The sequence below is a fragment of the Sus scrofa genome, chromosome X (genome assembly GCF_054392235.1).
Source record: "Sus scrofa isolate SSC_HxYL_T2T_F1_AM1 chromosome X, Sscrofa_HxYL_maternal_Yorkshire_Landrace_v2.0, whole genome shotgun sequence".
Classification (NCBI taxonomy): Eukaryota; Metazoa; Chordata; class Mammalia; order Artiodactyla; family Suidae; genus Sus; species Sus scrofa.
Window position 1 is genome coordinate 7,133,929 of NC_139401.1, and position 23,690 is coordinate 7,157,618.

General features: G+C 50.5%; 1 protein-coding gene across 50 annotated transcripts in view; it reads right to left on the bottom strand.

The window, feature by feature from the left end:
- The window catches only part of LOC100521877 (pseudouridine-5'-phosphatase), a 631,841-nt gene that overhangs the window by 572,492 nt on the left and 35,659 nt on the right, over positions 1 to 23,690 (bottom strand). For all 50 annotated transcript variants that reach the window (XR_014835030.1, XR_014835028.1, XR_014834991.1 and 47 more), the window contains exons 2-3: positions 21,526 to 21,744; positions 2,236 to 2,465 (exon numbers count right to left, since the gene is read on the bottom strand). Coding sequence is in view for 1 of the 50 variants with exons in the window: in XM_021080519.2 (XP_020936178.1) it covers positions 2,236 to 2,465; positions 21,526 to 21,744 (449 nt within the window). In the remaining 49 variants the exon portion in view is untranslated. The remainder of the gene's footprint in view (positions 1 to 2,235; positions 2,466 to 21,525; positions 21,745 to 23,690) is intronic.

Sequence of the window (23,690 nt, forward strand, 5' to 3'; positions counted from 1 at the left end):
TTTACTTACCCGTGAGCAGATAAACAGCATCTGCAGCCACAGGAGATGGCACCTGGGGGGGAAAGGGCTTTATCTCCTAAAGCGATGGGCAATTCCTCAAGCAGCAGGAAGCTCTTGGGGAAGAAGAGCCCACGTCTATGGATCTGTGGTGGGATGCCAAGCACGCAGACACACGGAGGTCCCTATGTAAGAAGCAGAATCACACTGCGCCCAGGGCCTGTCCCCCAGCCCTTGACACGCATGTTTGACTCTGCGGCCTAGGGGCTGGGCCATCTGAGGCTCCACCCCGGTCAAGCACGTGTGGCGCTGAATCAGCCTGTAGATGTACATTGCCAGGCCTGCGCTCCAGCCACTGTCACTCAATGGATACACATGATTCTGGTGGCAGAGATGTAATAAAAATATGAATATCTGCCCTCTGTTCCTGGATCCAGCTCTGAGCTCCTGAAACCCTTGGAAATTCCTGGGCAAGCCGAGCATCTTTTGTTCTTCGGCATAAGCCCCCCTCAACCACCCTGACTTTATGCAAATGAAGTGACCCTCCTGGTTCCCTAGGTGGGCTCAGGATGGAGGCTGATTGACAGAAAGGCCCAGGCAAGACTAGAGGGTGGGAAGCTTCAACCCACTCCCCAGCCTCCAGGTCCAGAGATGCAATCACCAGTGGCCAGTGACGGAATCAACGGCCACCAGGAAATGGAGCCTAAAATCCAAGGTTCTTGGAGCTTCTGAACACGTGGAGGGGCTGAGAGGGCAGTGAGCCCAGAGGTCACAGAAGCTCACACCTGTCCCAGCCACGCACACTGTGCCCTAAGCACCTCTTCCGCTGTGCTGTTCCTGCCCAGTGCTCTTAAAAATAAACCAGGAAAAGCCATATGTGTCCTTGCCAGTTCTGGGACTCGTTCTCCAAAACGAGGAAAACGGAGAAGGGGGCTGCGTGGGAACCTCACACTGGGAGCTGGTCGCAGAGAATGTGAGCGGCCTGGGATCCCACGCGTGGCTGGGGGCCTGAGGGGGGCGCTGAGCCCTTACCAGGCATCTGTACTAACGGTGGGGTTAGTGCCAGAACTGAACTGAGCTATGGGACCCCCAGCAGAGGCCAGAAACTCAGAGCACAGGAGAGTGTGCTTCTACTGCTCTACCAGGTTCCACGCAGAAAGTTCAGCCAGAACCAGAAAAAGCCTTAACTCATTCAAAAATCCCCCCTCTCGGCTGCTTTTAGAGGCGGTTTTGAGGTTATGACTTGGGTGGACAATGGCTAGCGTCCCCTCTCTGGCCCACTGGTCCCTGGAGCACCCAATGGCGAGAAGACCCTTCATGGAAGTGCTGTTCCCTGCGCTAATCCCCACGAAGCACGGTGCCCTCCAATACAGGGACTCGGGGGGGAACGCTGAGGGATGCCCCGCCTGCTGTGGGCACACTGGCATCACCAGCAGGAACCCTCTGAAGAAGCCTTCTGGAGACCACTGAGACTGCGGTAGGATGCAGTCAACAAATGCGGCGCATGTGCAAAAGCGCAACAACGAAGAAAGCGTCATCATTACCGCCACCTGATTTCGCTCACGACCCCACATCACCTTCCCCAATGAAAGTCATGTGGCCGACGCGTCGGCGCCTTTGTTCTGCGGAACAGGTGCCGCCTGGTCCCCCACTTTGCGAAATGTGAGCGTCTTCGCGGCAGAAGCCCCCGGTGTTCTGGAATCGGCAGAGCTGAGCAAGCACCCGCCACTCACGCTCCCCACCCGCACGGCGCCCCCGCGTCATGAAGGGCAGCCTGAGAGGCGGGCCGGCGGCCCCCCTCCAGGGGAGAAACACACCGGAGTTGGAAACGTCTCAGCCAAAACCCAAGGTCACCACGATGACAGTCATGAAACATCACTGAGAAGTGCCAGGGGCTGGGGCTCCTGAGTGTTGTCGCCACGGCTGGGCCGCGAGGAACACGTCTGCTCATCACACAGCAGACTCCGCTCCGCGTCAGCCCATCACACAGCAGAACGCGGCGGCGCCGCAGCGCTGCAGCCCCCGGCCCGGGCGAGGTGCCCAGGCTATCCCCTGGCCGGGCGGCGTGGGCAACCGTGCTCCCCCACAGAAGGGAGGGAGCTCCCCTGCATCCCCCCATCTGGGGACCCCTCTTCCTGAGTTCTGAGGGGCGCCGCCGTAGCCGTCCACGTGGACACAAAGGCCTCTGCCCCTGCCGCAGGGGCACCCCCCAGGCCCGAGGCGCCCCCTGCCGCTCACCTTCTCCGCGGGAGGAACGGGAGAGAACCTCCTGGCACAAGCCAGGAAGATGTCCGGCTCTGGCTTCCCGCTCCTGACTTCGGGGTCGTCCCCCAGGACGACGTGGTGGAACAGGCTGAAGAAGTCCCCGTGCCTGCTGGTCTTCATCTGGAAGGACTCGGACCCCGAGCTGGTGGCCACGGCGCAGGGCACGCGGTGTGCCCGCAGGTGGCGGATGAGCTTCTCCACACCTGGGGGAGGAGGGAGCCGTCAGTGACGTGACGCGAGGAGGAGCCTCTGCGGAGGCGGGGGCTCTGCGTCCTCCGCTCGGCAGGGACCCCATCTCCCGCGCGTGTCCCGGCGCTCCGACCTCCCCACTCGGCCCCAAAGCCAAACAGCAATGCCTCCGGCCTTGGTGACGGCGCGCCCCAGAGCAGCCGAGGGGACGGACGGTACGGGGCTGCTGCGGCTCCCTGCACCAGCCCATCAGAGCAAACCCTGGGAACGCGCCCTGCGCTCAGCACCCGTGTTGTGTATGTAGTACTGTGTTGCATTATGCTGTGTAGTACTGTGCTGTGTGGTGTAGTGCTGTGCTGTGTGGTGCTGTGCTGTGTGGTGTAGTATTGTGTGGTATTGTGCTGCGTGGTGTAGTACTGTGCTGTGTGGTGTAGTATTGTATAGTATTGTGCTGTGTGGTGTAGTATTGTGTAGTATTGTGCTGTGTGGTGTAGTATTGTGTAGTATTGTGTAGTATTGTGCTGTGTGGTGTAGTATTGTGTAGTATTGTGTAGTATTGTGCTGTGTGGTGTAGTATTGTGCTGTGTAGTATTGTGCTGTGTTGCGTAGTATTGTGCTGTGTAGTATTGTGCTGTGTTGTGTAGTGTTGTGTTGTATTGTGCTGTGTAGTATTGTGTAGTATTGTGTTGTATAGTATTGTGCTGTGCTGTGTAGTATTGTGTTGTGTTGTATAGTATTGTGCTGTGCTGTGTAGTATTGTGCTGTGACGTGTTGTGTTGTGTAGTGTTGTGCTGTGCTGTGAAGCAATGATTACCCAAGGACCATGCTTCTTCGGCTGTGTTCTGAGAACACTGCTGTACAGAAAGCAATTCTGTCCCTCCTCACAGGGCCGGGTCCTCAACTGGCCTCCACCACAGGCTCCGGGCAAAGGCCACAGCGGGAGGAGAGGCGGGCAGGTGGTAAAACAGACACTGTGTCCCGCAGCAACCCACGGGGTGAAAGACACCCTTGGCCGACTCGCAGTCAGCACGAGAGTTGCAGGGAATGGGGAGGTTAAGGCAGGTCTCCCGGGAGCCCATTAAGAGAGGGCCGGTTATCAGACGGGGGTCAACAATGGCCCGACCCGCCACCTTCAACCCAGGCCCCTTACAACCACAGGGATGTCTACATCCATACAAAGCGCCACAGTGCATCGAAGACGGCATTTTAAATAATCAGGTAATCATGGCTGTTCTAGAAGTGCTTAACCCAATGTCCCTACTTTCTCAATTGCCACAGAAAACACAGGCAGTTTCCAATACTTGAACCCGCTCAGTAAGACAACAGATATTGTGAGTGCTTCATCCTTTAGAGAAAACAGTTAGCTGACACGCTCCCAGGAAGGTGTGGCTCTCAGCTCCACGCCAACACAGTGAAAACTCTCTAAAGTATAAAGCAGGAGTTCCCATCGTGGGGCCGCAGAAACGAATGCAACTAGGAACCATGAGGATGCGGGTTCCATCCCTGGCCTCAATCAGTGGGTTAAGGATCTGGCATTGCCATGAGCTGTGCTGTAGGACTCAGACGAGGCTCGGATCCTGCACTGCTGTGTCTCTGGCATAGGCCGGTGGCTACAGTTCTGATTGGACTCCTAGCCTGGGAACCTCCATATGCCGTGGGAGTGGCCCTAGAAAAGACAAAAAAAGAAAAAAAAAAAAAAAAAAAAAAGGAGATACGAAGGTGCTGTATACTTCAAAACACTATCAAGGTGGAGTTCCCACTGAGGCCCAGCACTATGACACTGGTTCCATCCCCCAGCCAGCACAGTGGGTTAGGGATCCGGTATTACCAAAGGTGTGCCTTGGTTCACAACTGTAGCTCGGATCTGATCCCTGGCCCGGGAACTCCATATGCCACAGGGGTGGCTGAAAAGAAAAAGAAAAAAAGCACTTAACCTAATCTCCATGTATATAACACTTGACCCAACAACAGCAGAATACTTACTATTTTCAAGTGCACATGAAACATTCAACAAGATGGAACATACTACGATCCAGAGGACAATTCTCAAAAATTTTTAAATAACCTGAAATCATACAAAGGAAGTTTGCTAACCCAGCAGAAATAAAACAGGCATTAATAATTGACTGGGCAGGAGTTCCCGTTGTGGCGCAGTGGTTAACGAACCCAACTAGGATCTATGACGATGTGGGTTTGATCCCTGGCCTCGCTCTGTGGGTTAAGGATCGGGCATGGCTGTGGCTGTGGTGTAGGCCGGCAGCTGCAGTTCCAGTTTGACCCCTAGCCTGGGAATTCCATATGCCTCAGGTGTGGCCCTAAAAAAGAGACAAAAAAAAAAAAAAAAAAATTGAATGGTTATTTGAAAACTCAAAACTATTTGAGATTAAATAACACTTTTATGTAAGATGTTGGTCAAAGATGAAATCGCTAAGGGAAATTAGATAATATTTTGCAGAGAACAAAAAATATATCAAAATATGTGGGGTATAGCTAAGACATTTTTAGAGGAAAATTTATACCATTAAATTTTTAGAGAAGGTCTCAGATCAGTGATCTAAATTGTCACATCCAAAAAAAAACTGTAAGAAGATATACAATCTGAGCTTTTTATCTTAAGAAAGTGAGGGGGAAAGAGAACATTAAAATCAAAAAGTTAAAGGAAAGAATTAAAATAGGAGAGAAGATCAATGAAACAGGAAAAAAAGAGAACACAGAAAATCCATCGAACCAAAATCTAGTTCTTTAAAATGATCAATTTAATTGGTGGACTGTTAGCAAGACTGATCAAGAAAAAAAGAAAATGATCCAAATTTCCCGTAAGAGAAGGACAGCCCTACAGATCCTAACATCATTAAAAGGATATAAAAAACATTATAAGCAACTTCATATCAGTAACATTGACAACATATAAAGGGGAACAAGTTCTTTGAAAGACAGAAAGCTCACTCCAGAAGTCTCTAATACCTAACTAGCCGTAGCTCTATTAAAGAAATGGGATCTGCATTTGAGAACCTTCAAGGAGTTCCCGTCGTGGCTCAGCAGAAAGGACGCTGACTAGCATCCATGAGGACAAAGGTTCGATCCCTGGCCTCGCTCCGTGGATTAAGAATCTGGTGTTGCTGTGAGCTGTGGTGCAGGCCACAGATACAGCTTGGATCTGGTGTTGCTGTGGCTGTGGTGTAGGCCAGCGGATAAAGCTCCGATGGGACCCCCAGCCCGGGAACTTCTATATGCCGCAGGTGCAGCCCTGAAAAGACAAAAAAGAAAAAAGAAAGAATCTTCAAGAATGGAGGAGTTCTCTTGTGGCTCAGTGGGCTAAGGACCCAGCATTTTCACTCTAGTGGCTGGGGTCGCTGCTGTGGTGTGGGCTCCATCCCTGGCCTGGGAACTTCCATTTGCTTTGGATGTGGCTGAAAAAAACAAACAAAAAAAAAAACCTTCTCAAATCTAGGACTGGATGGCTTCATGGGTGAATTCCCCAAACATCACAGAAAGAAATGACATCAGTTCTAAAGAAATCAGGGAAAACTGGAGGGAACACTCACTTCCCTACTCATTTTACAAGACATTGCTGATACGACAGACGGACAAGAGTCAGACAAGAAAGCTGAAGACGCGTATGTCTTAGGAACACATGCGCTTAACTTCCGCTGGTAAAGCAACTTCCCATCAGTGTGCAAGTATTCAGAGTGAAGCGTTTCTATTATTTGAAAATATCAAAAAGCCACACCATACAATTAGTTTGCAACAAACAACCACTGATTACTATCATGGAGAATTATATTTACTAGCTATTGCAATAAAAACCTTCACTTAGCGCATGAGTGGGAAGAAAGAAGGCACATAAGAAACAGACATCCAATCACCACCTCTGTCTGGATGGTGATTAAAGCTGAGTGTCAACATGATTGGAATTTAAAATAAAATGTTCAGGAGTTCCCCTCATGGCTCAGCAGAAACAAATCTGACTAGCACCCGAGGACACAGGTTCGATTCCTGGCCTCACTCAGCAGGTTAAGGATCCAGCGTTGCTGTGAGCTGTGGTGTAGGTTGCAAATGCTGCTCAGATCCTGAGTGGCTGTGGCTGTGGTGTAGGCCGGCAGCGGTAGCTCCGATTCAACCCATAGCCTGGGAACTTCTATATGCCACAGGTGCAGCCCGAAAAAGAAAAAAAAAAAAAAAAAAAAAAAAAAAAAGGAACATACGTAAATACATCCTTTCTGTAAGACCTATTGAAAAAAGAAAAATTTGCTGGAAAAGTTCTTGGGTGCTATTCATTTAAAACTTCTAAATATAGCTGATTTCATTTTAGCTTATCCTTCTAACATTTCTAGTTCTGTGACTATTTTGTAACGTACCTAATGTGTCATTGCAATATCATACATAAAGACATACCGAGAAATCTAGACTGGAGCACGTATTCAACATTTTTATCCATTGGGGAATGAACCAGAAATGCTTTGGGACGACTGTTTTTTAATCAGGCACAACATGCCAAGCTCCTTGAAAATGTCTGAGACCACAACAAACAGGACACCCAAGGGAGAGGCCTGACTGCAGCCCCCTGGCCACAACGTCCCCCCTTGGAGCCCCGTCTGGTCCCGTCACACAGCAGTGACTCGCATTCCTGGTGGAGCAGCTGGGAAGGAATGCCTGTAACAGGTTCTGCACGTAAAATCACCCCCAGGAAGGCTCAGCACAGGGTAGACGTCAGCCAGGATCACCACGGCATCGAACCTCCGGGCGTCAGCCGTACAGGACCCTCCTGACATATCAGTGCCTGATTCCTTCAAAATCTTTTGTTCCCTTTAAGTACAGTCCACCAACCTGGTCTCAGGCACTCTGAGAAGTAAAAGACTCAACATGTACACCCGTTCTGCCCTGCCCGTGGAGACGCTGGGTAATTAAGTATCCAAATGAAATTCCGAGAAGAGGTTGTAGCTCCCTTTCAAGGGGAGGGAAGAATGACAGCCAGCTCTCGCTACAAAGAATCACAAAGAGTCTGTGCTCACAGGGAAGAAACAGGAAACCTGGAGGGTCCCATCTGACAGCCTAGAGACCTGACATTGGTGACAAAGGACTTGAGGGCTGCCAGGGAAGTGGGTCTGAAAAGGGAACAAGGCAGGCAGACTGGAATGAGGGTGGCGGACATGAGTCCTCTCAGGTGTGGCCCTCGCATGCAGGTGCCGCGTGGGGACGGCCAGCAAATCCCAAGGCGAGAGGCAGATGTCCTCTGTGACCGGGCGCCCTCAACCCAGAGACCCGCAGGGAGGAGTGGACAGGAACTAACCCTGGACCCTGAATCCTAAATTCAGGCACTGGTGTCTTCAGCTGTTCCACTGTTATAATAAACACAGTGGACGGGGAGGTTTGCAGACAATGGATTTCTGTTCCTCACAGTTCTGCAGGCTGGACTCGAGATCAAGGTGCCTGTAGATTCAGCATCTGTTGAGGGGGTCTTTTCAGGGCCATAGATGACTGTCTGCTCCCTGTGTTAGCACGTGGTAAAGGGGCGAGACCCTCCTGGGGGTCTCTCATTTTTTTTCATTTATTATTTTTTTTCTTTTTAGGGCCACACCAGCAGCATATGGAGGTTCCCAGGCTAAGGGTCGAATCAGAGCTGCAGCTGCCAGCCTACGCCACAGCCACACCAGAACCTAGCAGCATCTGAGATCTATAACACAGCCTGTGGCAAAGCCGGATCCTTAACCCACTGAGCAAGGCCAGGGATCAAACCTGCATCACCACAGACATGTCGGGTTCTAAACCCAATGAACCTCAATGGGAACTCCCACGGAGGTCTCTTTTATAAAGGCAGTCACCTCATTCATGGCTCCACACTCAGGACCTGGTCACCTCTCAAAGGCCCCCACCTCCTAATGCAAGCACTGGGGTCACTGCTTCAAAGTAGGAATTGCGGGGACAGGGCACAAAGACTCAGATCATTGCACGAGCAGAAGAGAGACACAGACACAAAAGAGAAGCCACATGCAAACGGAGGCAGAGACAGGAGGGAGGCAGCCACAAGCCAGCGAATACCTGGAGCCCCCAGAAGCTGGGAAGCAGCAGGTAGGACCCTCCCCTGGAACCTCCAGAGGGAGCACAGCTCTGCCCACACCTTGGCCTCAGACTAACCGCCTGCAGAACTGTGAGAGCAGTTCTAAGTGGTTCTAGGCCTCCAGGTTTGTGGTCATTTGTTACAGTAGCCCCAGGAAACTAAGAACATGGACCCAACGTGGCAGAGTGGGTGGTGGACACTGGAGCCTGGGGCCCTGAGTCTGAGAAGAGGGCTTAATTCATAGCTGGAAACCTGAAAATGTGCTGGCAACACTGCAGAATGTGTCAGAATCAAGGACCGAGCTCAGGAAAGGAGACACACACACAGACACAGGAACAAAAGGCCAGCGCTGCTCTCGGCATTGGTGGGAAGAGGCCCTGGATGTCCAGCTGCCATCTCAGACCCAAGGACTTGGTCACTCCCGCTGGGACCTGCAGCCAGGAGGTGTAGGGGTGCTGGGAGCTGCTGCAGCAGGGGGAGTCTGGACACCTCTCCCCCCTCAAAGGGGACAGCCCACAATGCCTGCATTTAAGGTCACTGCGATTCTAATCTGCGCTGTGGGACGGAGTGACCACAGGCTCCAAGGTCACCTTCGGGGAGATACGGCTGATAAGCTTTGCCAACTCACGCTGAGGCCTTCACCACTGCCCACCACCTCTGGAGTTCTTCATCTTCCCAAACTGAAACTCTGCCCCCGCCTCAGCACTAGCCCTGATCCTCCCCAACCCTGGCACCCTCCACAAACCTGACTATTCTAGCAGACTCCCGTCAGCACAATCACACCACATTTGTGCTTTTGCGACGGGCTTCTTCCATGAAGCATGAGGTTCTCAAGGTTCAGCCACACTGGAACAGGTTTCAGAACGTCCTTCCTTTTTAAAAATATTTTTTATTTTTATTTTTTGCTTTTTAGGGCTGCACCCACAGCACAGGGAGGTTCCCAACCTAGGGGTCCAACTGGAGCTGGAGCTGCCAGCCTACACCACAGCCACAGCAACGTGGGATCCAAGCCACATCTGCAACCTACACCACAGCTCATGGGAACGCCGAATCTTTAACCCACTGAGCGAGGCCAGGGATCGAACCTGCATCCTCACGGATACTAGGCAGATTCATTTCCACTGAGCTACAACAGGAACTCCCAGAACTTCCTTCCTTGTTAAGGCTGAATAATATCCTGTTGTTGTATGAACATGAGATGTATTATTTATCCATCGATGGACACTTGGGTTGCTTCCACCTTTTGGCTATATGAATAACTCTTCCAACCCTTTAAAAATGCCATGTTGTTATTTCGTGAAAAGCAAATCCCAGCTGAAATCTTTTGTCTGCTGTGCACCATACCCCCAAATAACGCTAAGAGCAGATTTCCCCAGACTGAAGATAAAGAATACACAGGAGTTCCTGTCGTGGCTCAGTGGTAATGAACCCAACTAGTATGCATGAGGATGGGGGTTCAATCCCTGGCCTCGTTCAGTGGGTTAAGGATCTACTCGGTGGGTTAAGGATCCTGGGCTGCCTCAAGCTGCAGCTCAGATCTGGTGTTACTGTGGCTGGGGTGTAGGCCAGCAGCTACAGCTCCAATTGGATCCCCAGCCCTGGAACTTCCATATGCCACAGGTGTGGTTCTTTAAAAAAAAAAAAAAAAATTAATTAAAATTTTAAGTAATAAAAATAAATTAATTAAAATTTTAGAAAAGACTCGGCTGGATGCCCCTCTTTTTAAAATAGATAAATAATGCAACACACATCTGACCCTTCAACAAGAGGGCTTTGAACTGTGTGGACCCACTTCCCACATGGACAGTTCTCAGCAGCGAGCCCTACAGCTCGGCGAGAGCCGTGGCTGGGGAGGAGCTTCTGCCTGGAAGTTACAGGCATTGCTCCAGGCTCAACTGTCCCTGGGCTGTCTGTGTAGACGCTATACCCCTGCTGCTGCAGTGAGTGGGCTGTAAGCAAGCAGGGACAAGTCGACAGCCCCGGGAACCTGGCTGCTCAGCAGGATGACCCGTCACTGCCCCCCTCCCCACATCTGCACCCGTGTGGAGGGCAGCTGCTGTGCTCTGCCCCTAAGACACGCAGAGCCTCTCCCAGCGGCCGAGGCTGCTGAGGCTGCTGGCACCCCTGGGTGCTGGCCCCTGGCTTCAGCATCCTGGCCATCTCTCTACCCGTCTTCTCTCCTCTGAGTAGAGAGGTCTTGGAGGTAAGGATTTCTTTCATGCTTGATCTTTTCCTCCCAAGTATTTAAAAATCCACAGGGAAGCCACCACACATTTAAAAGCAGAAACTGCAGCTCTGACTTGAGAAAAATCTTTATGTCCGCAGTGAATACCTAAAATCATAGGAAGAAGGGCTTAGCCTAAGATGTCTCTCTTACAATTGACTAACAATTAAGGCAACGGGCACTCTTTGAACTCCAGCATACTTAAACCAGGAAAAGGGAAATCCATGTACCTCGTCAAATAGGCCAGCATCCTTCAGGGCATCAGATTTTTTTTTTTTAATGATTTTTATTTTTTCCATCATAACTGGTTTACAGGGTTCTTTCAATTTTCTACAAAGCATCAGAATTTTAAAGGTCTGTCACTGACACTGACCAGCAGATGATCCGTCTGCCAAACTTCTTCCCTTGCACGGTCCTAAACTGTCCTGGACAGCGGTTTTCATTTCTTAAATAGAAAAGGAACTCAGCCTAAGCCAAGCAGGTCACTGTGCAGGTCAGCTCACCGTTTCCTTCTCACCCGTGTGCCTGGAACTGGGCAGTGCTCTGGGAAGGCAGGAAGCCTAGTAAAAGACAAAAGGCCCCCAGCCTAGGCTGCAAAGCTCTGCAGTGACCAAGAATCCGCTAAGGGCCCCCAACTGTCCATGAAAAGCTCTGCCTATGACAAGACGTCTCTCCTCCTTTGCCGTCTGCTAAAGGCACTTAGGATTCTTATCTCTGCAATTCCACAGCCTCAAGGCTCAAGTAATGAGTCTTGGAACTTCAGTTCCAGCCCTGGTTTCTGAGATGAATATTAAGTTTTGTCAGCATCCGGTCACACTGTCCCCTCCCCTGCCACTGTGGTTCCCTCAGACATTCTGACTCCACCTTCGGTCCAGTTCCCACAGCCTGGTCCTCCTCCAGCAAATGGGCTCCTTGCCGTCATCAGCAGGTGCGTTAACTAACCCCAGGGCAGTTCCCGCCAGCACGGGTTTCACTGCGGCCCCACCTTCTCTTCAGGGGGTTCCCACTCCTCCCAAGCAGCAACAGTTTAGCTGGAGACTGCGGACCTTCACTAACGGAGCTGAAATTCTAGCCCAGGTCTCAGGTGTATCAACACAAAGAGGCTTCACTTTATGCTGCTGCAAAAGCATGTTCACTTCGTGACTTTGAGTCCCGGTACCCTTTCCACCTGGAAGGCCTGTCCCTCCCCCGTCCATCCGTCCATCCGTCCACGCACCCACCCGCTCAGGGTCTCTGCAGGTTATACAGAGTTCAACGCCCCCCCGCCTGTGGCAAAGCCGCCACTGCTCCAGGACCATCTGCTTCATTTTCTCCCCTGTCCCGAGGGGCACCCTTCTCTGAATTTCTCTCCAATGTGAAACTATAGGCCGCTGTGGATTTTCACTTCACTGGATGTGCAGGTGCCCTGCACTGAGTATCAGGCCCACAGGAAAGGGACCCTTTTTTTATGTCCCCTGAGCACTGCTCTCAGCAGCAGATCACCTGAGGGTTAGGGGCAGCGGGGGGGACCCCAAGGGTGACTCGAAGAAAAAGAGGGCCTTCTTGCCGGGATGGTGCAAAGTATGCCACAAAGGGGGGTGGGGGTGTAACACCCACATCTGCTAGTCGCCACGGGGGGTAAGGGTAAGAGAAAAGTCGAGATTGAAGACAGGAGAAAAGCAAAAGGCAGAGGGTGGGCACAGACGTAATTACACAGGCGAGGGCAGGCTGGCAAAGGAAGGAGCTCAGGTAAAGCCAGGATGGGACGCACCCCATGCGCACGCGGCTCGGGGGTGGACCGCAGGGAGATGCCGGGGGCGCGCTGTTCAGCAGAGCGCAGGGAGCAGGGGGAGAGCCAGGGCCACGTCCACTCTCTCGAGGGACCCGTCCTTGCCAACGAAGTCCCCGCACTCCCCAGTTTGCACGAACGCGCCCCAGGAGACAGGCCGTCTTCCTGGGTTCCCGAGGGGACGGGGGCCTGCAGAGCTCAGTGGGAGGGGGGACTGACGGCCCCCACCTTGGAGGCTGCACGTGCCAGCTCCCCTCAGCCGCCTGGCACTGGGCACCATGGCCTGGGCTGCGCCAGGGACCAGGGTTCTCGTCTGTCATTTCTGCTCCTTTGCTGGGTGGTCTTGGGTTGGGGCGGGGATGGGGGCAGGGACCTCGGTCTGGCTGGGGAGGGGAAACTGGCACATGTGAGGTGCCCCTGTGCTGGGGCAGCAGGCAGGCAATGGTCCCCGGACAAAGCCTTGTCCCTGGCCTCTCCAGTGGCCCAGAGGCCATCGCCCTGGGCTTTTCCCTGGGAAATCCCACTCGCAGTGAACAACAGGAGAACCTTCTGGGGGTTCCAGACCATGAAAGACACTGACTTTATGACGGCCCTTCTAAACCAAATCACTCGCAATAAATTATCCCATCCATCTCCAAGAATCCATGACGGAGGAGTTCCCATCGTGGCACAGCGGAAACGAATCCGATTAGGAAACATGATGTTGTGGGTTGGATCCCTGGCCTCGCTCCGTGGGTTAAGGATCCAACGTTGCCAAGCTTCGGTGTAGGTTGCAGATGGGGTTCGGATCTAGCGTTGCTATGGCTGTGGTGTTGGCTGGCAGCTGTAGCTCGGATTCGACTCCTAGTCTGGGAATCTCCATATGCCGCGGGTGTGGCCCTAAAGACCGAAAAAGAAAAAAAGAAGTTGTGACTGAAAGAAGCTGCTCAAAATACAGTGGAGGTGAACCAGCATCCTTCCTGAGGATCACAGGTAGAAAGGTCTCCCTTTGACAACCTACGTCAAAGATCATCACGTGAGGCCAGACACATTTCAGTACTTCTTCTTCTTAAATCTTCGCCACGCTTATTTACTTTTTACAGTTTCTTTTTAGGGCCACACCTGCGGCATATGGACGTTCACGGGCTAGGGGTCGAATCAGAGCGACACCACAGCCACATTAGATTCAAGCCACATCTGGGACCTACGCTGCAGCCTGCAGCGACGCTGCATCCTGAGCCCACAGAGCAAGGCCAGCCCGCATCCTCACGGACACCAGTCGGGTTCCTGACCCGCTGAGCCGCCACGGGAACTCCAGACTTTCGTCACGTTTAAAATGTCTATTGCCGGAATCACTAAACCCTTGGCTGACCGACAGTTTACATTTCACTGTGAAGTGAAGTCTCAGTGCCAACAGAACATCCTAATCAGAAGCATTTCCCCTGAGAAGCTTCATGCCCCCCCCACTTCACGGAGAGGCTTCCAAAGCAGTCAGCAATGAGGCTGCTGAGAGGAGGGCGGCCTGCGCTTCAAGCCCCAGGGGTCAGCCCTACCGTCTCGGGGGCTGGAGGGGCGCAGACAGGGACACACCTACCTCACGGTCAGGGCTCCATCCCTGGTGACTGGCCTGGGCAGACCTGCCTCCGTCCCAATCAGGGCTGCCTCCCTGGTCCCACTGCCCTCCCTTCCTTGCTTAAGGACCTGCTGGGGCCACAGCTGTCACCTTGAAGTGAGAGCTTCATGGTTCAAGTGAAGGATGGTGACTGCATCATACACCCTCTCTGCAGACAGGCTCCTTGACTGAGGCGCTCAAGGTGCTTCCATAACCTATATGGCCCCACCGGAAAATAATCCACAAAGAAAAAGAAATAAAAGTCAACGGTTACCCCCATCAGCCACAGTTTCTTCATGGTACCAAGGCGGTAAGTGTACGAAAGCAGCAACCATCTAGAAGCGGGAAGGGGTGACCTTTTCTAGATAGAGTGACCGCACCTGGGAGTCCAGGAGGTCCCCTTTCTGGTGGGATTCAGGTGTGGCTCAGATAAAGGAGGTCATGGGAGAAATGCAGCCGGATGGAAACCAGGGGGTGAAGAGGGTCTTTGGGGGTTGAGACCGTGGCCCGTGGCATTGCTGTTTCTGTGAGTGGCGTACCCCAGAGCAGAAACCCTAAAAGCTATTACATAATATGCTTCTGGATCCGCAGGGACACACAGCCTTCCCTCGGCCCCAGTCAGCCTGGCATTTTCCTCCTGTTCTTCTTCCCCTTCGGGATAAGCATCATTTGGAATCGCTGTTTGAATCCTGACCCTCTCGGCACCTGCGGGTGCCGTCCCCTGGCCTCAGCCCCTGGCCCGAGCCAGCGCCCCAGCGTGATGATACGTGTCTCGTTTCCGGGGCTCCGTCGGGCTTTCCTTTGTGCTCTCGGCATCTCTTCACGCTTAGTGCACCTCCCCGTTGCGTGTGTGGAAATGACCTCGTGTTTGCAAGGAAAGACCTTAAAGTCCACCCATCCTCTCAGGGGTGAGGCTGGCAAAAGCTACGGTAAAGATACACACAAAAACTGAGGCCAAAATGCCAGATTCAGGGAACTGATCAATCCATAACAAAAGTGGTCCTTTACCCCTCTGGTCTGGAAGAGGTGAGCAAATGAGGGAGAGAGGAGAGCTATCCAGCTAAGTCCCCTACGACTAAACCGTCTTTGAAAACTAGCTCTTGCCTGACTTCTGTGATGGAGGTTTCTAGACTCGGTTCCCTTCTGGGATTCCCGAGGAGGAGCGCCCTACTTCACGGTGAGCTGGTCACTGGGGGAGACGCATGAGGACACCCTACTGACTGGATCACCAAGCTGATTGCATAATCCAGACGTGCTGGCGTTCCAGCCAAATGACCAGACCCGCTGGATAAAACAGCGTATTTTCTTGGAATCGGACTAGAACATAATTCAAGTGTATCGTATAGGACAAAAGTTCCAGGAGGAAAACCACTCGAAAGGCTTCGGTGGATACGGAAGCAAAAGGAGACGGGCATGCCTAGAACATTATGGGTGCTCTGTATGTTAAACCATGAAAGAACCGCTAGATCAGATATGAACTGTACAGACAACCCTGAGCTGAATTAACTAAGGGAAAAAAAGGCATAACTACAATCAGAAAGGAAAGAGGGGAGTTCCCGTCGTGGCGCAGTGGTTAACGAATCCGACTAGGAACCATGAGGTTGCAGGTTCGATCCCTGCCCTTGCTCAGTGGGTTAACGATCCGGCGTTGCCGTGAGCTGTGGTGTAGGTTGCAGACGCGGCTCGGATCCCGCGTTGCTGTGGCTCTGGCGTAGGCCGGTGGCCACAGCTCCGATTGGACCCCTAGCCTGGGAACCTCCATATGCCGCGGGAGCAGCCCAAAGAAATAGCAAAAAGACAAAAAAAAAAAAAAAGAAAGGAAAGAGGGAGTCTGGGGTTAATAGATGCAAACCGTTGCATTGGGAGTGGATCAGCACTGAGAGCCTGCTGTACCCAGCAGGGAACTCTATCGAGTCACTTGGAATGGAACATGATGGAGCATGATGAGAGAAAAAGAATGTGTGTATATATATATGTATGACTGGGTCACTTTGCTGTACAGCAGAAATTGACAGAACACTGTAAATCAACTATAATGGAAAAAGTAAAAATCTTTAAAAAAATGACAGAGGGGACATTAAATCCAATACCATAAAAATGAAAATGATTAAAGAAGATTAATATGACAAACTGTATGCAAACAAATAGAGTAACCTGGAGGAAATGGATAAATTGCTAGCAAAGTACAACCGATTACGATCAAAGCAAACAGAAACAGAAAATCTTTTCAGACCTATAATTATTAAGGAGGTTAATTCAGTAATCAGAAATCTCTCAACAAAGAAAACAGGACCAAATGGCTTCACTGGGGAATTCTACCAGACTTTAAAGAATTAACACCCAATATTCCTCAAACTCGTCCCCAAAATTAAAGAGGATGAAACACCCCCAAACTCATGCTGTGAGACCAGCATCACCCTGGTACAAAAGTCAAACAAGAAACTACAAGAAACAGATGCAAATGTACTCAACCCAATGCGAGCAAACTGATTTAAACAGCACAGTAAAAGTATCATACACCTGACCACGTGGGATTTCTTCCTGCAGTGCAAGGATGGTTCAACACCCGAAAATCAATGAGATACACCCTATGAGTGAAAGAAGGAAAAAAAACACAGGTTCATTTCAACTGCTGCAGAAAAGGTATCTGACAAAACTCAACACCCTTTTATGATGTAAACACTCAAACTAGGAATAAAAGGAAATGACCTCAATATAATAAAGGCCGTATTCAAAAGCCCACAGCTACCATCATACTCAGTATGAGAAGGCTGAAAGCGTTTCCTCTGAGATCAGGAACACGAGAAAAATACCTTCTCTTGCCACTTTTATTCCAGACAGCACTGGAAGTCATAGCCAGAGCTATTAGGAAAGAAAAAGAATTAAAAGGCATCCAAATAGGAAAGGAAGAAGTGACGTTATCCATTTGCACATCTCATACATAGAAAACCCTAAACACTCCGCTCACATCTACAACACCGTTAGAACTAATAAAAAAATATGGCAGCATTTCAGGACACAAAAATCAACCTGCAAAAATCAGTTGCATTTCTATACACTAATAATGGACAGTCTGAGAGAAAACATAAACAATTCCATTTACAACAGCATCAAAGAAAAATAAACTGACCCAAGAAGATGAAAGACTTGTACACATACTATACAACATTGCCAGAAGGAACTAAAGAAGACACAAATAAACAGAAACACATCCCATGTTCATGGACTAGAAGATTTGATACCATTATAATTTATGTCCACACTACCCAAAGCAATCTACAGATTCAGAGTAATTCCTATCAAAATCCCAACATTTGGAGTTCCCATCGTGGCTCAGCAGAAACGAATGTGACTACTATCCCTGAGGAGACAGCTTCAATCCCTGGCCTTGCTCAGTGGGTTAAGGATCCCGCAAGGCCGTGAGTTATAGGATAGGTCACAGACACTGTGGCTGTGGTGTAGTCTGGCAGCAAGAGCTCCCATTTGACCCCTAGCCTGGGAACTTCCATATGCTGCAGGTGCAACCCCCAAAAAGCAAAAAAAAAAAAAAAAAAAAAAAAGAAAGAAAGAAATGAAGTTGGACTCTTACCCTTACACAAAAATTAATTTTAAAAAGTATTAAAGACCTAAAGCTAAGAACTAAAACTAAAATTCCTAAAAGAAAACCTAGAAAGTTTTAGGACACTGGATTTTAAAGAGATGTCCTGGACCTGACACTAAAAGCCTGTGAAAGACGTAGCCAAATGGGAGTACATCAAACTTCTGTAGATCAAAGGATACCCCATCAATGGAATGAAAAGGCCACCTATGAAATGGAAGTTATAAAATCATACATCTGATAAAGGATTTCTATCCAGGATAAATAAAGAAGTCCTAAAACACAGGAATAAAAAAAGAAATAACACTACTAAAAAATGGGCAAAGGACTTGAACACACATTGCTCCAAATAAGACACACAAATGGCCAAAAGCATAACCAAACAATACTTCCCATCATTCATCGTTAGAGACATGCAAATGCAAACCGAGAATATCACTTCACACCCATCAGGATGGTGGCTATCAAAAAGATGGAATGTAACACGTGTTGGTTAAAATGTGGAGAAAGGGCAACTTTGCTGGACTACTGCAGGGAAGATAATGAAATGGTACAGCCATTATAGATGACAATATGGTGGATTCTCAAAAAATTAAAATTGGAGGAGTTCCCGTTGTGGTTCAGCAGTAACAAACCCAACTAGTATCCATGAAGACGTGGGTTCGATCCCTGGCCTCACTCAATGGGCTAAGGATCCTGCACTGCTGTGGCTGTGGCTGTGGCTGGCAGCTGCAGTTCCGATTCAAACCCTAGCCTGGGAACATCCATATGCCAAGGGTGAGGCCCTAAAAAAGACACCCCCCCCAAAAAAAAAGAGAGAGAGAGCTTAAAGTTAGAATTAGGAGTTCCTGTCATGGCTCAGTGGAAACGAATCCAACTAGGAACCATGAGGTTCTGGGTTTGATCCCTGGCCTCACTCCGTGGGTTAAGGATCCAGCATTCTCGTGGGCTGTGGTGTAGGTTGCAGAGGCGGCTTGGATCTGGCGTGGCTGTGGCTGTGGTGTAGGCCAGCAGATACAGCTCCGATTCAACCCCTAGTGGGAACTTCCCTACGCCACAGGTGCGGCTCTAAAAAAAAGCACAAAATATATATATATGTGTATATATATATCTATATATATATAAAGTTATATATATGTATATGTGTATATATATATAAAGTTAGGATTACCATATAAGCCAACAATCAGACTTCTGGGAAACTACCCTAGAGAAATGAAAGCAGGACCTCTGAGGATGTGCACGCCAATGTTTAGAGCTGCCTTATGAACAACAGCAAAGAAAAGGGAAAAACTCAGGTTGCTTCCTTTGGACAAGTGAATGGATAAACACGATGTGGTCCATCCCCCGAAAGGAGTATAATTCAGTTTTAAAAGGAAGAAAATCCTGACACATGGCACAACATGGATGAATCTGCAGGACACTGTGCTACATTCCCAAAGCCAGTCACCAACGGGCAGAGAGGGTTTGGGGTCCCTAGGGTGGTTCACCGTCACGGAGCCAGAAAGTAGAATGTTCCGTGCTCGGGGTGGAGGAGAGGAGACTGGGCGTTAGTGGTTCCCGGGGACAGAGCGTCTGCGCTGCAAGAGAAAGAAGCCTGAGAGGTGGATGGTACTGAGGGTTCCACTACCTGAACTTACTTAACACGACTGAACTGTACGCTAAAAATGGACCCAATGGTAGTTTGAAGCGGTTTCTTATCACATATGGATGTGGTTCTGTTTTTAACGTTTGTGAGGGTGACGGAGTGTGCAAGGAACCCAAAAAGGCAGCAGATGAAGGGAGTGTGTACCACGGTGCTTGTACTCATGCCTGAGGGTGGGTGTGTGTGTGTAATCTAAGTGTGTATAATCCAAGAACAGCCCACAAGACTTTCAGGTGACCCAGGCACCACTATTAGCAGGGTCCTGTACAGGAAATTCCCCAGGTCTAGGCGGGTATTCAGCCTGCACCTCTGCATATATGTATAAATACACATAACCACATCTTTTTTTTTTCTCTTAAGGGCCACAACGGCAGCATACAGAGGTTCCCAGGCTAGGGGTCAAATTGGAGCTGCAGCTACTGGCCTACACCACAGCCACAGCGACGCTGGGTCCAAGCCGCATCGGTGACCTATACAGCAGCTTGTGGCAACGCTGGATCCCTAACCCACCGAGCGAGGCCAGGGATCGAAACCACATCCTCACGGACACTGTGCTGGGTTCTTAACCTGATGAGCCAGAGTGACAGCTGCACAGCACAAGTTTAAAACAACGATGACTCATAGTCACACCGTTTTGAACCCAAAACCACTGCTGTAACAATAACCTTTTTCTCTCTTAGCACCAGGAAATCTAAAGACTGGGTAGTCACCTTTCTTCCTAGAAGAATCTTAAAATAATACTCCATGCTAAGCCTTTTGTGGCCCTGTAATCTAGAACATTTTTGACCTTCTCACATTTAGTAAGAAACAGCAGGCAATTCAGTTCTGATCAATCTTCCGCTAACAAGCCCCAAGGGAGAAAAGTCATCTTTCCTTTCAAAGGAAAACCGGGAAAGAAAGTTGTAAAGGCCACACAAACAGACCCATTAGTGTTGAATTATGTCGGAAGCTTTTTCAAAAAAAGTTTAAACTTCATGGCATGCCCGCTGTGATGCAGTGGGTTAAGAATCGGACTGCAGCAGCTCAGGTCACTGCAGAGGCAAGGATGTGATCCCTGGCTTGGCACAATGGGTTCAGGATCTGATGTTGCCATTCCAGAGGTCACAGCTTTGGCCTGGATTCAATCTCTGGCCTGGGAACTTCCATGTGCTGAGGGTGTGGTCATTAAAAAAAAAAAAAGAAAAAAAGAAAAAAATTAAACTTCTTGGGGGAGATTTAGTGCTTGATTTGTCATCAATATGATAGAATTTACACGGTTGCTGAAATGGTAATCCTGCACCTGATTTGAAAAGAAAAGGCCGCCTGTTTTAAACTTTGAAGGAATTCTGTCAGGAGTATCATCCTTATATAATACTGATAACACACCAAATGCAATTGTTTTCGTCAGGAATCACTGAAAGGAAGGTATATTATTTGAAGAAGCCTTTAAGAAGAAGAGATAGGAGTTCCCTATGGGCTAAGCAGGTTACGGATCTGGAGGTGTCCGTGCTGTGGCTCGGGTTTGACCCCTGGCCTGGGAACTTCTGCATGCCATGGGCACAGCCAAAAAAAAAAAAAGAATCTGAAAAAGAATATATACACACAAATACAGAAGATAGGTGTGTATAATGTGTGTGTGTAACTGAATCACTTTGCTGTACACCTGAAATAAACACATGGCAAATATTTCAAATAAAAAAAAAAAAAAGAATTTCTTGGAGTTCCCATTGTGGCTCAGTAGCTTAAAAACCCAACATAGTGTCTATGAGGATGCCAGTTAGATCCCCGGCCTCACTCAGTGGGTTAAGGATCCAGTGTTTCTGCGAGCTGCGGTGTAGGTCGCAGACGCAGCTCGGATCTGGCGTTGTCCGTGGCTGTGGGGAGGGCCAGCAACTGCTGCTCTGATTCAACCCCTAGCCTGGGAACCTCCATATGCGGCAGGTGCAGCTTGAAAAAGAAAAAGAAAAAAAAAAAAAAGAATTTGTTTTCAACAAACAAGCAAAAAGGACAAGATAGAATCACCGCACATACGAGCGTCCGGCAAACTCTCTCAGGAGTCCTCTGGGCCTTCCAAGGAAGAGAATGTCCCGAGAAGCTCGCAGGACAAGAGAGTAAACGCCGCGTGCCGGGCCTCAGGCTGGCGGATGGATTTCCCGCTAAGATCGTGAGTACGGCACCGAGCCACGAGGCTGCGCGCGGCAGGGGACGCACCTGGCATGAGCCCGGCCGTGGGGAAGACCTCCTTGAGCTTCGCCTGGCTGGTTTCCACCAGCTCCTCCTTCGACATGGGGAGCTGCAGGACGTCGATGATGATCTGGGCCGCCTCCAGGGCCTTCTTGCCCATGACGAGGGACTTGACCTCCCAGCTGTATTTCTTCCCATAGCGACCACAGATGTCCTCAAACACCACGGAATAGAGCCGCTCGGTATCTGCCGAGACGAGAGAGGGAGAGAGGCTTTTAGGGTGCGGGCTGTGTTCACACCACGTCGGCAGCAGAGAAGCGTCTGTGTACACAGCGCAGACACGGTCAGGGTGCAAAGCTCGCGCAGAGGCCGACGGACATATGGGACATGGGAGGTGTGCCTAAGAGCTGGGAAGTGTCCCTAACATGTGGGCTAGACGACGCCCTGGGCGGCCTGCGCTCTGCTGCTCTGGGGTCACAGATTGCGAGAGACGTGAAATGGAACGGTCTGCTATCAGCAGGCACAGGTGTGAGGCTCCCCAGCGCACATCCTGAGAGCAGCACAGGAGGTTCTGCAGGTGGGGCCCTCCGCTGGTAGGGACACTTCCTGCCTCTTAGGGACACGTCCAGTGCCCTGTGCCATCACGCCCAGCAGGAGCACCTGGCCAGGGGTGCAGGTCTGAAGCTGCCACGTGAGAACAGACACTTCTGCGCAGTGCTGGGTAGGAAGACGCAACGCCCCGTGTTCCAGGTGTACCCTCCCAGCACCACCAGCCTCATGGCACCTCCGTCAGCAGATGTGGCGGGAGGGGATCTCCCACACTGGCCCATTCGGCAGCGGCACAGTGGGACCCAGCTGTGATGCTCTCACAGTGAGGGGTTCGGTCCCAAAGGCCACCCCCACCCCCAGGCCTGCTTCTCCAGGCAGATGACCAGCCCTGCCCCCTGGAAGCCCCTGAATGTGATGCGTCGTGCCAGGACCTGCCTGCAGGCTGCTTCCTGGCACCCGCCCTGGACCCGTGGCCCCACGGCGGGCGGGGTGATCTGGCCTTGACCATGGCCAGCAACAGAGCTTCCCTCTTGCCTGTGCTTTTCCAGGCAAAACCACCCCCAGCTGTGTATTGAATACAACTTCCTCTTTAGCACTTGGACTATGTGGAGCCTCACTTTTCCACCAAGGGCTGGGCTTTGGGGTGGGGGGGCGCAGTGACACACAAAGCAAGCAGGTCTCCCGTGTCCGCCCTGGCAGGGACTCAGCCTTACTCAGACATGACCCCCGGATGGGCTAATAAATTCCTGCTTTTGTTTCTGTTTGGGGTTGGGTACAAAGAAGCCCAGGAAGACGTGAAGAAAAGACTTGAAGAAAAGACTTCCTGGGCATCTTTGTAGAAGAGGCCAGTGTTTGGATAAAAACCGGAGCGGCTCTGGTTTGTCCAGAACCCACCCTGCACGTAATCTCCCTAAAGAAGTCCCGGCTGAGAGGGGGAAAGGCCTGGTCCACTCCTGTGCTGGTAATAAGGACAGTGTCACCCGCAACAAAGGCTCTTTTCTCTCCTTCCTTGTGCGGCGGGGTGGGGTGTGGGGGGGTGGGGATGGGGGAGTGGAGGACTGGCAGGGAAGCTGCATTTTCCTTTCTCCCCCTAAACACGTTTCTTCTAGTAGTTGTGACAGAAAAAAATGACAAAAAGGCATTGCAGGCATGGAACGAGGGGGAGGGCACTGATGGGTCTGAGAAGCCTAGAAGGTGCCAGGAGGAGCAGCAGAGGCCAGGCGGGGAGGCAAGGACCATTCGGGGGCTGCTGCCCAAGCAGGTGGACGAGGCAGGAGAAAGGAACCTGGAAAAGTCCTAATTCTGAAGACGGAAAACAGCCATCTTCTTTTAAAGTGCTTTAAAAGCCGTGTTGATTTAAAGCTTTAAGCCTTTCATTTAAAAGGCACAGAGCTGTGGGACTGTAAATCCACAAACAACTCTGCAGCCACTTTTCTTCACAATTTAGATAAAATCACCCCAAACCCGCGGTGGATGAAGCAAGGATCTAAACACGATGTTAAGTTCCTCAGATCCCACAATGACTGCGCGTCCTTATAAGGAAAGGGACAGCGTTTTGAAAAGAAAAGGTTCTCCAGATGCTAAACTAAAATGAAGCAGCACCAAGGAGCTGTGCCCCGCGATCAAGTGCACAGGCTGCCCGC